Source organism: Schistocerca gregaria, chromosome 8 (genome assembly GCF_023897955.1).
Source record: "Schistocerca gregaria isolate iqSchGreg1 chromosome 8, iqSchGreg1.2, whole genome shotgun sequence".
NCBI classification, from domain to species: domain Eukaryota; kingdom Metazoa; phylum Arthropoda; class Insecta; order Orthoptera; family Acrididae; genus Schistocerca; species Schistocerca gregaria.
Genome location: NC_064927.1, coordinates 220,189,442 through 220,204,189, shown reverse-complemented (window position 1 = coordinate 220,204,189; position 14,748 = coordinate 220,189,442). Strand labels below are relative to the sequence as shown.

At 37.9% G+C, this 14,748-nt stretch overlaps 1 protein-coding gene across 3 annotated transcripts in view; it reads right to left on the bottom strand.

Moving 5' to 3' along the window:
- The window catches only part of LOC126284791 (AP-1 complex subunit beta-1), a 138,375-nt gene that overhangs the window by 64,243 nt on the left and 59,384 nt on the right, over positions 1–14,748 (bottom strand). Inside the window, exons 1-3 of one of the 3 annotated variants that reach the window (XM_049983957.1) lie at positions 3,442–3,549; positions 2,944–3,060; positions 2,700–2,870 (exon numbers count right to left, since the gene is read on the bottom strand). In XM_049983957.1, coding sequence (XP_049839914.1) covers positions 2,700–2,870; positions 2,944–3,051 — 279 coding nt within the window. In that variant the 5' untranslated portion in view covers positions 3,052–3,060; positions 3,442–3,549. Of the gene's footprint in view, positions 1–2,699; positions 2,871–2,943; positions 3,061–3,304; positions 3,550–14,748 lie in introns of those variants that run through there. The other 2 variants (XM_049983956.1, XM_049983955.1) reach the window with 2 other exon arrangements.

Here is a 14,748-nt window from a genome sequence, read left to right as displayed (position 1 = left end):
TTCAATTAAGCAATAACAAAATGCACTTTCATTATATCATTCTGCTGTTGAGTATAAGTGTTGCCATGCACTAACAACCCCACGTAGCATTAAACAATGCAGTTGCATTGGATCCCAGCCAACCCCTTATTTGATTGCTAATTAGCTCAGAACAGTCTCATTGGGGCTTATGCCACTAGCAGAAATTTAAAATTTTTGCTCACTAATCACACTATTTTATATTACTGCTGCTCTCCTTGGCACATGACAGCACAACTTAGCACTGTGTTAGCTGATGCAATAAAGAAGGAACAGGCATGCACTCGCAACTTTAAAACAATGAAATGATACAAGGCAATGTTATTTGTAGGTGGTGCACTCCATACATAGGCTCAAGCGTTAATGATAAATCTCTTAAGCAAATACACTTCCTTATATAAATGTCTGCAAGATGATCTTGGGTGGGCTCAACTATTATTCCAGTTCCATGCTTCTGAGAAATTAATACTTTTTCCTTAATGAGAAAGTACCCCAAAATATGCCATATGAGAGCACTGAATCAAAATAGGCTTAGTAAATTAATTTACTGATGTGTTTATCACTAATATTTGCAATAACCACAGCAGCATAAGTAGGTGAACAACACTTCGGCACATCATTAACATGTTTCTTCCAATTCAGTCTCTCATCAATGAACACACCCAAAAATTTTTAATATACTGCCTTAGTTATAAACTTCTGTTCAAAATCTGGATGCACAGAAGTTCTGAGTGTATTTGCTTCTTGCAGTTCACCTCAATTGCACAGAGAAGATGTGCAAAATTTGTTGGTCATATAGCACAAATAGATTACTCACATGAACAAGATACCTGACTATTCAAAATGTTGTTGATAATTCTTCCGGGTTATATGGCTGTGGTCCATGGAATATTTCTATTCTTAACGTTTCATCCAATACTACATTGGACATCTTCAGAGGTATGGCTGGTCCTGTTGAGTCCTGCCAACTCAACAGGACCAGCCATACCTCGGAGGATGTCCAACGTAGTATTGGACGAAACGTTACGAATAGAAGTATTCCATGTAACACGGCCATATAACCTGGAAAAATAAACAACAGTACCATTTGGTTGTGAAATCCTTCATTGTAGAATCCAAAATATTTTGGTTGGCAGGCACCGAAAGTGACCACAATGAAATTGGTATTGACCAACTGGCACTTACACTGGCTACACACAGGCAGAAAATCCACCCCCCCCCCCCCCCAAACCGAAGAGAAGATGATAAAATATAGGGTTAACACAAAACAGTAACAATCTTTTCACAGCAGTTACATATGTGAGTAAATGAATTACCTTTTATTCTCCCAAGGTCAATCCAACTGAAAAACTGCTTCAAATACTGAAATATAGATACAGAAACGAAATTTCTTATATTATTAGACTCACAAAGTAGTAGCTGTTGCTGGGTATGAAGAACAAATGGAGCTCAGGTGATACATTGTGCTCCAAGTGATACAGAATGAGAACATCAGACACAGAGCTTGGAAAAAAGAACATTGAAGATAAGGATTTAAAAACTCACAGTATCTCAGAGATGAAACATACAATTAGTGGGGCAGGATAGGAAAGGAAAATAGATGTATTCTTCCTAAGTAAACATTCTGGCATGATGGTTGATGAAATGAAGATGAGGTTTTCGAAGTAATTCGGCTCAATTGCCAACTATGTGAGGTGTTTTGTACAATGAGTATGAAGTTGACAAAATTCCCAGCTTCTTTGATTACGGACCTGCACATGAGTACTGCCTCAGTCCTGATTTGAGACATCTAGGTTGCCATCAGCAAGACTGTTTTACTTATAAATTACTTTTGTTACCGATCACCTTTACATTTTTTCTGTTTTTATTTTAATTGGCCTAGTAACTCCTGGGGATTTTGTATTTTGGGTATGGTTAGCTTCGTTTGAGATAAAGGGAATTTTGCAATACCATGTTTTGGAGTTGTGTGTATCGGTTTATCAGGTATTAAGGGTTTCATTAGGCCTACAGAGATCAACCTAAATTTAAGATTGCTGCACTATTCATGTTTGTAGCGTTACATCGTATGTTTTTTGTATTGTGTATTTATCTTAGCCCTCCCTAAACTATTTTATTGCTGGAGTGAAATACTCGCAAGTCATGTCTATTTCTGTTCGCGCGTGTATGCATTATATGCGCAGAGTAAGTTGACAACCAGCGCGGTGGCCAAGGATAATGATGTTATGGTCGCCATATTGTATACACTGGAATCTAAGAAATGGGTCATCATCGTCATACGCGATTGGAATCTTACGCTTCCATAGTGATTCTCTCTCTCTCTCTCTCTCTCTCTCTCTCTCTCTCAACCCCCCCCCCCACCCAACCCCCTTTAAAACTTACTTAATATTTGGCCTTGTCGAAAACTGAGGGAGGAACTATTGATACTATTCTATAGCAGTCATTCCATCTTAATACTTAAGTCAGTTTTATTTACTGGAAGGTAATTAATTTGAAAACGCTTATCTAACCAATAATAATTAGTTCACTAAAACAATTCGACTGCTACAGCAATCCACCGTCGCTTCTACACTAGGATATTATGCACGACCATGGCAAACGTAATTCTAAATACTGTCACGTCTTATCACTGTCGTCTGTGTAAAGTAAGGCCACGAGAAACGTGAGAAACGTATGAAACTCACCTTCACAAAAGTATTTACTGCCATTATTGCCATGTCAGGTTGACTCTTCGCGTAGTTCATCAAATATAAATACACTAGTTTCTTCAGTTCGAGATTGTCAGTCTGCATACAGTTAACGACATCAGGAAACAAAGCAGAAACATCTTTTCCTACTGTCATTGATGCAATAACCTGCACAGAGAAATCAGTGTTACGAGTGTTCAAAGAACTGTGTTCAAAAACTGATTGGAGGGCGGATACGTACTTTTTTAACAGCTTCCCGCTTCTTCTCTTTCTTATCATTGTTAAGTTCAGATTTCAGTTCAAATATTTCACCCTTTTTTGTTGTGGTAAAATACTTTGAGTCAGTCATGGCTGGATGCTGAAAGAAAATGAAAAATAATATTACACTATTCAAAATACTTCCGAACATCATCAACAGCCGGAATAGGCTAACGAAAACTATGATTTGGTGAGTAAGCCTGTTACGATGATAGCATTGTTTCACAATGTTATAAACAAAAATTACAACGCCTTGAAATGTCTTGTTCTAAGTTCTGTTCTTTACAATACTAAACAACATTATAACTATGTGCTGTTGCAGTAGCTCTGCAACCATAACCTACATTAGCCCCACCGTGAGGTAGCATGTTGCGAAATGGGACAAAAACTTCGGAACGGCAAATTCAGCAGACAAGAAACCGGTACAACAACCAACATACAATACAACAATCTATCAAAAAGCGAATGAAGAATAACTTACCTTGTTCCTTCACTTGACAAGATCCCACCCCACACACACTCGCAGTCAAAGATACACCTTTTGACAGCCAAAACAATTTAGTTATCGAACAGGTTTATCGAAGTACATTTTAAGCAAAAGTTGCACCACTCTTAGTTGTTGTGATTGTTTATTTCTCGTTGCAATATTCCTATGTCTGTCATCCAAGGGAATCTGTTTATCACCGTCAATCACGAAACACCGCAAGTTCGCAAACACCAGTTAGCTGACAACTAGGGAATATTGGTGTCAAGGTGCACACCCGCATTGCTCTTGCATATTTGAAAAGCTTTCTCCTACCACAAGATCTCGACAAATCAGATGGTATTAGTGATAATCTTTCAGTTCTATGTATAACGTTATCACCCTAGGTACGCGCCAGATACGTTAGTCTCATTTCTGTGTTACAGTGCAACTGGCGTGTTAGTGAAAGTGCAAGGGACGAAAAGTACTGTATGATACGTTAATGAAAGCTTCTAATACAAGCTATAAAATATCTTAAAAATAAGACTGGCAAGAAAATTAGCTGGGATATTCTGTATACATAAAATAAGTCTTTCTTTCCAGAGTGATGCAGATTTCGGAAACAGCATTTCGAAGTGTTTTGTTACTCTTTATGGTGATAACCGTCGATGGCACCAAGGATGCAGCTTCTTCAAAAGGCAGTGACATTTCCCTACACCCCATTAACTATGTAAGTTCAACTGTATTACGTTATTTGTGACAATAGTGGCATGTAAGAGTAGCAAAAGTTGACATTCAAGACAAGAAAAGTAGCAGGCACGCTTTGTTAGTATAGATAAACTTAAGCTATCAAGTCACTGAAGAGTGAGAGCAGCAATATAATATTGAGACTTCTGGTGTTAGGAACACAACAACTGCAGCAGCAGGTCTATCCTAATGGCAAGTTGGAGCTAGTACTACAACATGACACAATAACAGGCTTTCTTTTGTGTTATGTCTTTAACAAACAAACTTTGAAGACGCAACAACTTGAGTTCCAAAAACCAACGCCCATCACTGTTCTGTTGAAAATCCACATGGTTTAGTTGCAAATTATAGAACTAGGTTTATATTTTATGTTCAGTGCTTATTATTTAAAAAAATACTTCCTCATTACAAAGTCGGCACAGTGGCAGTAGAAATTTGGCAACATATAGGGACATACACACTTGTGCTTGTCTCTAAGCTATATCATGAAGTACTTGGTGCAGATTTGAATGTAACAAAATACTATGAAGAAAATATTAGTGTGACAATAAATTCGCTGAATATGGGGTCACTCATACAGACGCTACAGAACACAAGTGGACAACAACTGCAAGAGACTAAGCATGAAAAAACTTACCAGTCGATAGAGGATATCGTCAAGAATTGATTAATAATTCGCAGCATAGTGTAGGTTTGTAATGCAGAACTTCCAATACAGAAAAGGGCGCATTCTGCACTAATGTCTTCATGAAAAACCATTCCATGTTCACTTGTAGATGCTGAGTCCCTACAATATCAATCTTTGTTTTCATTCTTGCTCAGGAATGGCAATAGATTTTAGTGGGCAAGCTATGTGTTATGTGTCTCATCGACTGACACCTCCCCTTTCTTCATCGTTTTCTCTTTGTCCTTACAACAGGTGGGTCTCCTCCCATCCTGGATTCTGAATGAAATGCTTCTACCGCGCGGGATTAGCCGCGCGGTCTTAGGCGCTGCAGTCATGGACTGTGCGGCTCGTCCCGGCAGAGCTTCGAGTCCTCCCTCGGGCATAGGTGTGTGTGTTTGTCCTTAATATAATTTAGGTTAAGTAGTGTGTAAGCTTAGGGACTGATGACCTTAGCAATTAAGTCCCATAATATTTCACACACATTTGAACATTTTTTGAAATGCTTCTCCTTTCTAACATATCCCACTTTTTCTCCCTGAAAGGAAGTAATAGTCCCAAAAGCTAGGAGAGTTTTTTTACTGAATGTCAGTACGGATGGAAATGCAGGAAGTAAAATCGCGTCGTTACTAGAATACACAATATGGCTCGCAGGGTATGTGTGCAGTAGCAAGCTGTGAAGGCCAATTCACACTGGTCGTCATGTCACCTCACGTCATTCAGCAGTGCATTTCAAATGGCACCATTCACACAGGCCATCAATGGTCCGTCACTTCACCCCAGGTTTCTCGGGAAGAAAGTTTGGACGTTGTAATCGTCTGCTAAAATCGGAAGTTAACCTATTTTCGCCCCTCTCGCTCATATAATAGTACTAGACTTTGCGCTTTTGTTTCTTCTTAATCTTTATTTTATTATTACATTTTACTTGAAATGCGAATATTTTAGTTTAGGGTTTATCTCGACTGTTACCTACTGATATGAAATGAAACAACAAATTTACTCTTATTATTGTGCTTTGTTTTAGTGGCAACTTGTAAATGTTTCACGATGAACTGGATATTTTTTCCATGAAGTATTCTTCCACAAGAGAAGTAAAGCATTGAAAGCAAAAATTATAAAGGTTTTACAGTAACAGAACAGAGCTGATGCCCACACTGTATATCAATAAGATCACAAAATGATGAAGAATTTTTCAGCAAGTAATATTTTAATTGCAGAAGGGGGCTCTAATAAAGGAGAAAAATATAGTTTTTTATAATATTACTAATTATGTCAGAAATCTCTAATAAACATTGTTTGCTAGCAATGGAAAGTCGATGTTTTGAAATGTTGTTTAGCTTCTTAGTACTTTACCACACGAAACCGATCAAGAACATAGTTATGAAGTTTGCTTTGGCCATTAATAAACTTTATCGTTGTTAGCTCCTCAATTCCAGTGTTTTACTGACTTTTTCTAACGGATGATAACTCATAGCCTTACTTTCACTGTTCAGTACTGCACTAAGCAAACTGACATGACCTAACTTGACGGACAGTGTGTAAACACCCTGATATAGCAGTGCCATGATGTAATTTGATGTGAGAGCCACTTTTAGTTGTCCCTGGCACTGACTTCACAGCGGCCTCTGACAACACTTAGTAGCCCTATGCTGCCATAAGCTACTGTATTGTCACTGTAATGCTAAATGAGTACTAAGTTATTAACCTGTATGTGAGTTCTTAAGGCGATTGAGGATTAACCACAGTCTTACACAATTATCAGTTTTTCGAGGGATTCTGCGAGTAACATCAGCGAAATATAATGGTTTGCACTGCAATGGCGTATTGTACAAATCACTGCAGACAACGAAAAAGTGAGGAATCAAGTTTCACATATTTTCTAGTAGCAATGAGACGAAACAAAAATATATAAATGCTTGTAAATGTGCTGATTTGTTTGCAGTGACTACTGCTTGTGAGCTGAATATATACTGCTGACTTGGATTATGAAAGAGATTTGGAATTTGCCGTTTTGTATCTTTTTCCAAAATGCGAGTTGAAGTCTGATGCTGTCCCAGCTCTGTGTCCCTATTCTCCAGGGCTGATGTAGGGGATAATAGTGAGACTCACAACGACAAAAATTTGGACACAAAAACGAAGTCATCCTAAAGAAATATGAGGGCTGCCCAGAAAGTAATGTACCACATTATTTTCCTTAGCCGAAAATAACGCTAAGAATAAGAAACGTTATGTATGTATTTTTTTGAAGTCTCCTAAATGAGAGTAGTTGTAGGAAAGTGCTGTCATTGAATTCCTTACTGCAGAGGAAGAAACTGTGGGGAATATTCACAAACGCTTGTGCAAAGTCTATGGAGCATCTGCTGTTGACAGACGTACAGGTAGTACAGTTAGTCTCTGGGCATGGAGAATGAGGTCATCAGAAGGTGGTTTGGCTGAGCTCCACGATTTGCAGCAATTGGGGAGATCATCCACGGCTGTCACACCTGACATCTTGCAGCCCCCTCAGACTTCCACTTGTTTGGGCCATTAAATTATGCTATTCATGGAAGTCATTTTGAGAATGATGAGGAGATGCTTCACACAGTGAAGCACTGGCTGCGCCCCCAGGACAAGGATTGATACCAACAGGGCATACACACCCTAGTTTCGCACTGGAGGAATGCCATAGAACGGGATGTAGATTATGTGGAAAAATAGATAAAACACCATTCTTTCATGTGTGTAATTCTCATTAAGTTAGATAAAAAATTGTTGAAAAAGTTGCGATGAATTACTTTCTGGGCAACCCTCGTAGAAGAGAACTTACAGGTAAACATATGATTAACTAATGAAGAAGCTACTAATAGAGAAAACAACAACTATAAAAAGAAACAGTGTTGTAAACGTGACAATGCTCATTTTTACCAACTATTAGGAATGAAAGAAAAAGAAATAAGAGATTTTAGGCCAAAGAACGTACAATTACTGGATCATCTCTTTTGGTGTAGTGCTGAGTTACTTAAAACAAAATATTTTGATAAATTGGTTTGGGATTCTTTTTGTGACTATCAACAGTAAGTGGCTATGAAAAGACTGTGTGCTCAATGGTCATCTGAAAATATTATACAGGATACAACTTTACACTGTATATCTTTAAAAAAAGTGTTATGTTCCTAAATAAAGGTGAACATATTTGTTTATTTAATTAATCAGTAAGATAATGATAATAACATAGGCAAATATCTGTTTTGATGCTGGGATATTTGGAGCTGATTTCATATCAATTCTTTGCCCTAAATTTTAATGCAGCCTTTGTTTAGGCCTAGTAACTCGAATTTCTAAGATATAAAATTTTAGTGAAATATACATTACGCTACTGTAAGTTAAATCCACAGATCGAATGAAAAATTACACAGAATTTTTGTTATTATGTTACACAATTATTATTATGTACAAAAATAAATGAAAAGTCATCAATGAAATCAACAAGTTATTGAACACTTTGGAAGCTTTTTTGTGACAATCTCAAATGTATTTTGGATCAGTCCCTTCATAAACTCCAGCAGTTAACTGTCATATTGTGTGTATCCCATTTTTCTTGGTGGTAATATTTCACGGTTTTAATATCCTGGTGAAACCTTTCACCTTGTTCCTCACTATTGTTCTTAAATTTTCAGGGAAGCGACCAGAGTGGCGGTGTAAATACTGTACCTTAACACTCATGACACAGCCAAGAGATATGAAACTATTAAGCATCTTGTTTATCGTTCCAACAGTTCAGCTTTCTATTTGCCCAGTAAATTTATGAAAAAGCAACAAATGATGTCCAGGATTTTGTTCAGTCTCATTCAGTGAAGTTATGAGGGTAGGATCCTTAATAAGTTGTCTTATTTGTGGACCACCAAATATTCTTACTTTAATTTTTTATGCACTCAGCTGAGGAGCTTTTTCCCTACACATGAAGGACATGATGCTTTTTTACCAAGAGCCTTCACAAACTTTTTCATAAAGCCCAGCTTCTTATGCAGTGGAAGACAGTTGATTTTCTCTCATTCAACTAAGGGGTCTTAATGTCCTTCTTTCTGCTAACGCCAATGCTGATATTTTCTCTTTTAGGCCACTTGTTTATAATCCTGTGGGGTGTTTTTTCTCTGTTATCCGATATGTACAAGAAATCACTTTGCTGACCTGGGAGAAAGTTTATAATTTTTGAGTTGATATAAATATCTATCGATTACATGATACTTTATCTTCTTCAAGACAAAAGTTATGGTGTTGTTACGTTCTTCTTCATTTTCATGGAGTGAGTAATTGTTATTGAACCATATTTGTTCCCATCATATAAGACGCATTTTGCACTTCACTTTAAGCTGTCAATAAGTGGGTGCCAATCACCTAGAAAATATTCAGGAAAACCTATTGTTTCTAGTAGTTACATGTAGCAGTTCCTTTTCTCTTGCACAGTAAAAGGTAATTTTAGTTCCTTGTTCCAGCACATTTTTGTCACTCAGTTTGGATGCCAGTAATTCAAAAGATTCTTTTGACAGGTTGAGATATCTGGCGAGGTTATTTAATGCATTCTGGTAGAAACGTTAAGCAACTGATGACATCTCCTAATAATCACTGTAACATTAATTAATATAAGAGACTTAGCACTCATCCTCACAGAGCTCTGGAAACTGGTGAAATATTGGAATTGGTACGTTCACTGAGTAAAATATAAGGCATTTTGGAGAGACTAACTTGGAATAAGTCTACTTGCTGCAATTGTTTCGATAGATTCCAGAAATATTTACCAGGGAGAAATAACAATTATCAAAGTATTTTTCAGGGTCTGTTCAAGCCATTCTAAGACAAGTTTCATACTTTTTCTTCTCCTGATAATCCACTGTCATCTGCGTTCTGTATACTGTCATTTGCGTTCTGTACACTGAGATACCACTAGGTGCCTCTCCATATATCCCTCTTGAATCATTGTAGAGGTGGCAGTGAGCTGAGTGGTATAATTAGTTGTTGTTGAGAATATTTACTTTGTCGCACTTCTGTGAGTTCTCTGTTTTTTTGATAACTGGTCAGAAATAGCAGTGTGTCTGTACAATGTTTTGTTTTAAACAAGGAAAAACTGATGTAGTAACTCACCAAACGTGATGTAGAAAAGTCATTTTCTAAGTATGACAATGTTCTGATAAACACATGAACATAAGTAAAGAAAATTTGGTGAAATAGGTAGCTGTGTTCTGTTTTAGAAGAAAATAGAAATAAATATTGAACTGAATTTTGATACCCCTTACTTTCATTGTTTCATTGCCCAATTGCTTATGTTTAATGGCATGATACTGCACACAAGTTTTACGATTTAATAGGGCATGAAAGTCTGGTCTCTACTCACCTCACATCATTCTCTGTCCCTCGATTAGACAGTGATCCGCCACCACATATTTCTCAGGTTGCAGTGCAATGGGGGTCAACACATCTGTTGTGAATTGTGAAAATCATATGGCCACTATACCTTTTTCCCCACAATGGCAAGGGATTCTGTAACCACCAGACTTGCTCAGTCCTAGTTCATCTTTAACCAAGCCAAGGAGAGCTCTAATTTTGGTTGGCAGAAGAAACACAATCTGACTACGCTTTTACTAAAACATCCTTTGAACTGGTAATGTCACCCCATTACCCTTCCCGATTACCCTCCTCTCCTATCCCTGCCGGTCCCCTCCTTCTCTCAGGCTCTGTGCCTACAGTGGTGTTACAGTACACTTATCTACCATTAATAAATGATTGTGTTACTGCACAAATAATGAGTATGTCTGTAGCAGTTTACAGTAATTAATGCTGGTGGTGGGGCGACACAAGGTAATAGCAAGTGGTGATATCTCACCTGACGACATAGCCAACTGCACCAGTGTGCCACTTCTGTCTCTAGTGTCCGCTTCAGAGTGCAGATTGAACAGTTAGACTTGAGTGTCACATTGGTGTCAGAAAACTGCGATTCCTCATCCACTGTAATATTCATTTTGTGTAACATGAACCTAGCAAAGTAAGTATCTTATGAAGAAGCGATAGTTCCAGTTTTCTAAATACTTTTGACAGAAAGATTAAGAAGAAGAGGCTTTGCCCACATTTGGTGATTTCAACAGCATTGCCAGAAGAGAGAACAGTTAGATTGTGTAGTGTAAAACAAAGAAGGTATATACTGGTGACACCACAAAGTTTCGTTTTGCATGGGAGAACATATTGTGGCCCCAACTTCCTGCTTACATATTACTAATTGGCCTTATACATTCCACACAATTCTAAACGTATACTTGTTTGTTTTTCTTATGTTCTATGGCTCAGAAAACTCATACAATAGTACTGTCAACAAGTGTCTAACTAAAACACACATACTTTGACTTATATAATCATGTGCACTCTTACATAATCATATTTAAATTCATAAAGCCTAATAGAATGTGGTAAAATGCTTATAACCATGTGTAAAGATATTGAAATGTTTTGCTGTCTAAACAATCTGAAACACTTTTTATACTTGGTCAATAAGTGATGCCTTGTAGTGTTAAAATTTTAAAACGTGACCTGCAATAGATTCTGTCTTTGTCAGAAATATCCAATGTTCTTAATATATTAAAACAACAATAGTTTTTTTGTTGCTAAACATTCTTAAAACTTCAATAATAGAACAGGGTGTTTAGTTTGTGCAATACTCATATTGTATTGTATTGTATTTACAGTGTCAAATACAGTGATTCTGGTTTTGTTTAGTGTAAAGATAGTATTTAATGCTAAGAGATGAAAGCAAAAATATGTATATATATATATATATGAAACTGCCTAAATTGTTTATTGCACACTATATATACATATACCTGCTTGTATATAAGCATAAATACTCTTATTAACAAGATATGATACTCAGCTACTACTACCTGTGAAATCCCTAGTGGAGCAATATGTGGAGAAGGAAAGGATACGGAGCAAAGGGGAGCAGAGTGTTTCTGGGGTAAAAGCTCCACCTAGCTCACTCAGTGCTGGTATTATACAGGGTGATTCAAAAAGAATACCACAACTTTAAAAATGTGTATTTAATGAAAGAAACATAATATAACCTTCTGTTATACATCATTACAAAGAATATTTAAAAAGGTTTTTGTCACTCAAAAACAAGTTCAGAGATGTTCAATATGGCCCCCTCCAGACACTCGAGCAATATCAACCCGATACTCCAACTCGTTCCACACTCTCTGTAGCATATCAGGCATAACAGTTTAGATAGCTGCTGTTATTTCTCGTTTCAAATCATCAATGGTGGCTGGGAGAGGTGGCCAAAACACCATATCCTTAACATACCCCCATAAGAAAAAATCGCAGGGGGTAAGATCAGGGCTTCTTGGAGGCCAGTGATGAAGTGCTCTGTTACGGGCTGCCTGGCGGCCGATCCATCACCTCGGGTAGTTGACGTTCAGGTAGTTACAGACAGATAAGTGCCAATGTGGTGACGCTCCATCCTGCTGAAATATGAATTGTTGTGCTTCTTGTTCGAGCTGAGGAAACAGCCAATTCTCTAACATCTCCAGATACTGTAGTCCAGTTACAGTAGCACCTTCGAAGAAAAAGGGACCAAAAACTTTATTGGCTGAAATGGCACAGAAAACGTTCACCTTAGGCGAGTCACGTTCATACTGAATTGTTTCCCGCAGATTCTCAGTGCCCCATATACAGACATTGACTTTCCCTTTAGTGTGGAAAGTTGCTTCATCACTAAACACACTCTTTGAAACGAAAGATTCATGTGTTTCCATTTGAGCAAGGATAAAATCACAGAAATCGATTCTTTTAATCTTATCAGCTGCAGACAGTGCTTGAACCAATTTCAGACGATAAGGTTTCATAACTAACCTTTTTGTAGGACTGCATGCTACATTTTCATCACTCGTTCTCGGCTGTCCAGAACTTTTCCCTCTGCACAAACACCCATTCTCTGTAAACTGTTTATACCAACGTTTAATACACCACCTATCAGGAGGTTTAACACCATACTTCGTTCGAAATGCATGCTGAACAACTGTCGTCGATTCACTTCTGCCGTACTCAATAACACAAAAAGCTTTCTGTTGAGCGGTCACCATCTTAGCATCAACTGACGCTGACGCCTAGTCAACAGCGCCTCAAGTGAACAAATGTACAACTAAATGAAACTTTATAGCTCCCTTAATTCGCCGACAGATGGTGCTTAGCTCTGCCTTTTGTCGTTGCAGAGTTTTAAATTCCTAAAGTTGTGGTATTGTTTTTGAATCACCCTGTATATACACTTTGCAGTGTGTGCTAACCAAACAAGAAAGCAGATGTAGTACTCACTTTTATGTAAAAGGTGTTCTCCTTAAGAGTCGTAAGGAGAATTTTCTCTAATGTTTCGCTTGATATTTGCAATTTAGTTTTTTCAGTGTATAAGTGGAGGCAACCACAACAAATATTGCCTTTATGCGACGCACAGTGCTGACGGAAAGGACCAGTTTATTCCCCATTACAAACAAAGTAATTTTTAAAGAGGAATGTTACGTGGTCATTCGATAGAGTGGTCTCAAATTAGTCTCATGTGATATTCAAAAGGGACAGAAAACATGAAGAAGAACCAGTACTCCAGCAGCGACAGCATCGCCTTTATGGTGTCACTCGCAAGGTGTGGATGGGTGCTGCTATTGGTTGTAATTACGCTCCCTGTCTCTTCAATTGCAGCCATATTTGGGTCTTCCCTCCCTCCCCCCCCCTCCCCCCTCTCCCTGTCTTCATGTGACGCAACAACGTCACCGTAGTCGGGAAGTTATTATCTCTTTGTAATTTTTGACCACTTTTAATCATTGCAAATGATGACTGTATCATCATAATTCAGATCGTGCTGCGTTCTAATAGAACAGTTATTCAGATTTTATGTAAAGTTGAAGACAATTGCATTCTAATTTGAAACTATTCTTCTGCACTGACAAAGTGCGACATTATAAGTGTCAGCGATAGCATCAGATATATATCATCTGTGTGGAGACTAATTGTTTCCAAAGTTAAGCATTATCATTCTCAGGGTTTAATAAATTACCAATAATGTATGTGTGCGTGTTGTAATATTTGCTCGCCCTCCTTCTGAAGTACTTCGTTACACAATGTTGCACGACCGCAACCCATACTGTTACCACCACACAGCAGCGCTGCTCATTCGCTGCTGGAATTAATTCTGCTGTTTATTCTCCGTGCTTTACTGCCACTTTTAATACATATCGATAAAAACAAATACCGCAATAGACTACCTTACAAGCGTTCTGTCGAAAGGGCATGTAACATACCTCTTAAAACAATCATTGTGTTTGTAAAGAGGAACAAACTGGCGCATTTTCGCCGACAATGTGCGTTACATGAAAGACTTGATGAACAGTATTTGTTAGGGCTAACTCTAGGTACATATTGGAAAAACGAAAGCGCAAATATCAGCCGAAACATCAGGGGCATGCACCTGGTAACTCTTAGGAGGGGCACTGTGTTGAGTGAACTGTTTAATAACTCTTAGGCGACGGAACGTAATAGCTTTATCAGCGCTTTCAAAATGAAGAAACTAACAATGTAACGCAACAATCGCTACCTAATGGTAAATATATATACATTTTCAGGACAATTCTACAATTCACACTTACGTGCTTGGCAGATGTTCCATAGTCTCCAGACTATGCCCCCAGGATTCCATGCTAAAATAACACATGGGGAAAAAAGAACACTTAAATATTTCCGGTCGAGCTCTGATTCCTTTTATTTTATTACGAGGGCCATTTCTCACTGTGCAACGAAAACCCCCTTTGCTTTACTGATTGTCACTTCGACTCACTCCCATGTTTCAAGGTAATACAAAATGAGCTGACCTTTTTAGAACTTTTTCGATGTTCTCCGCCAATCCT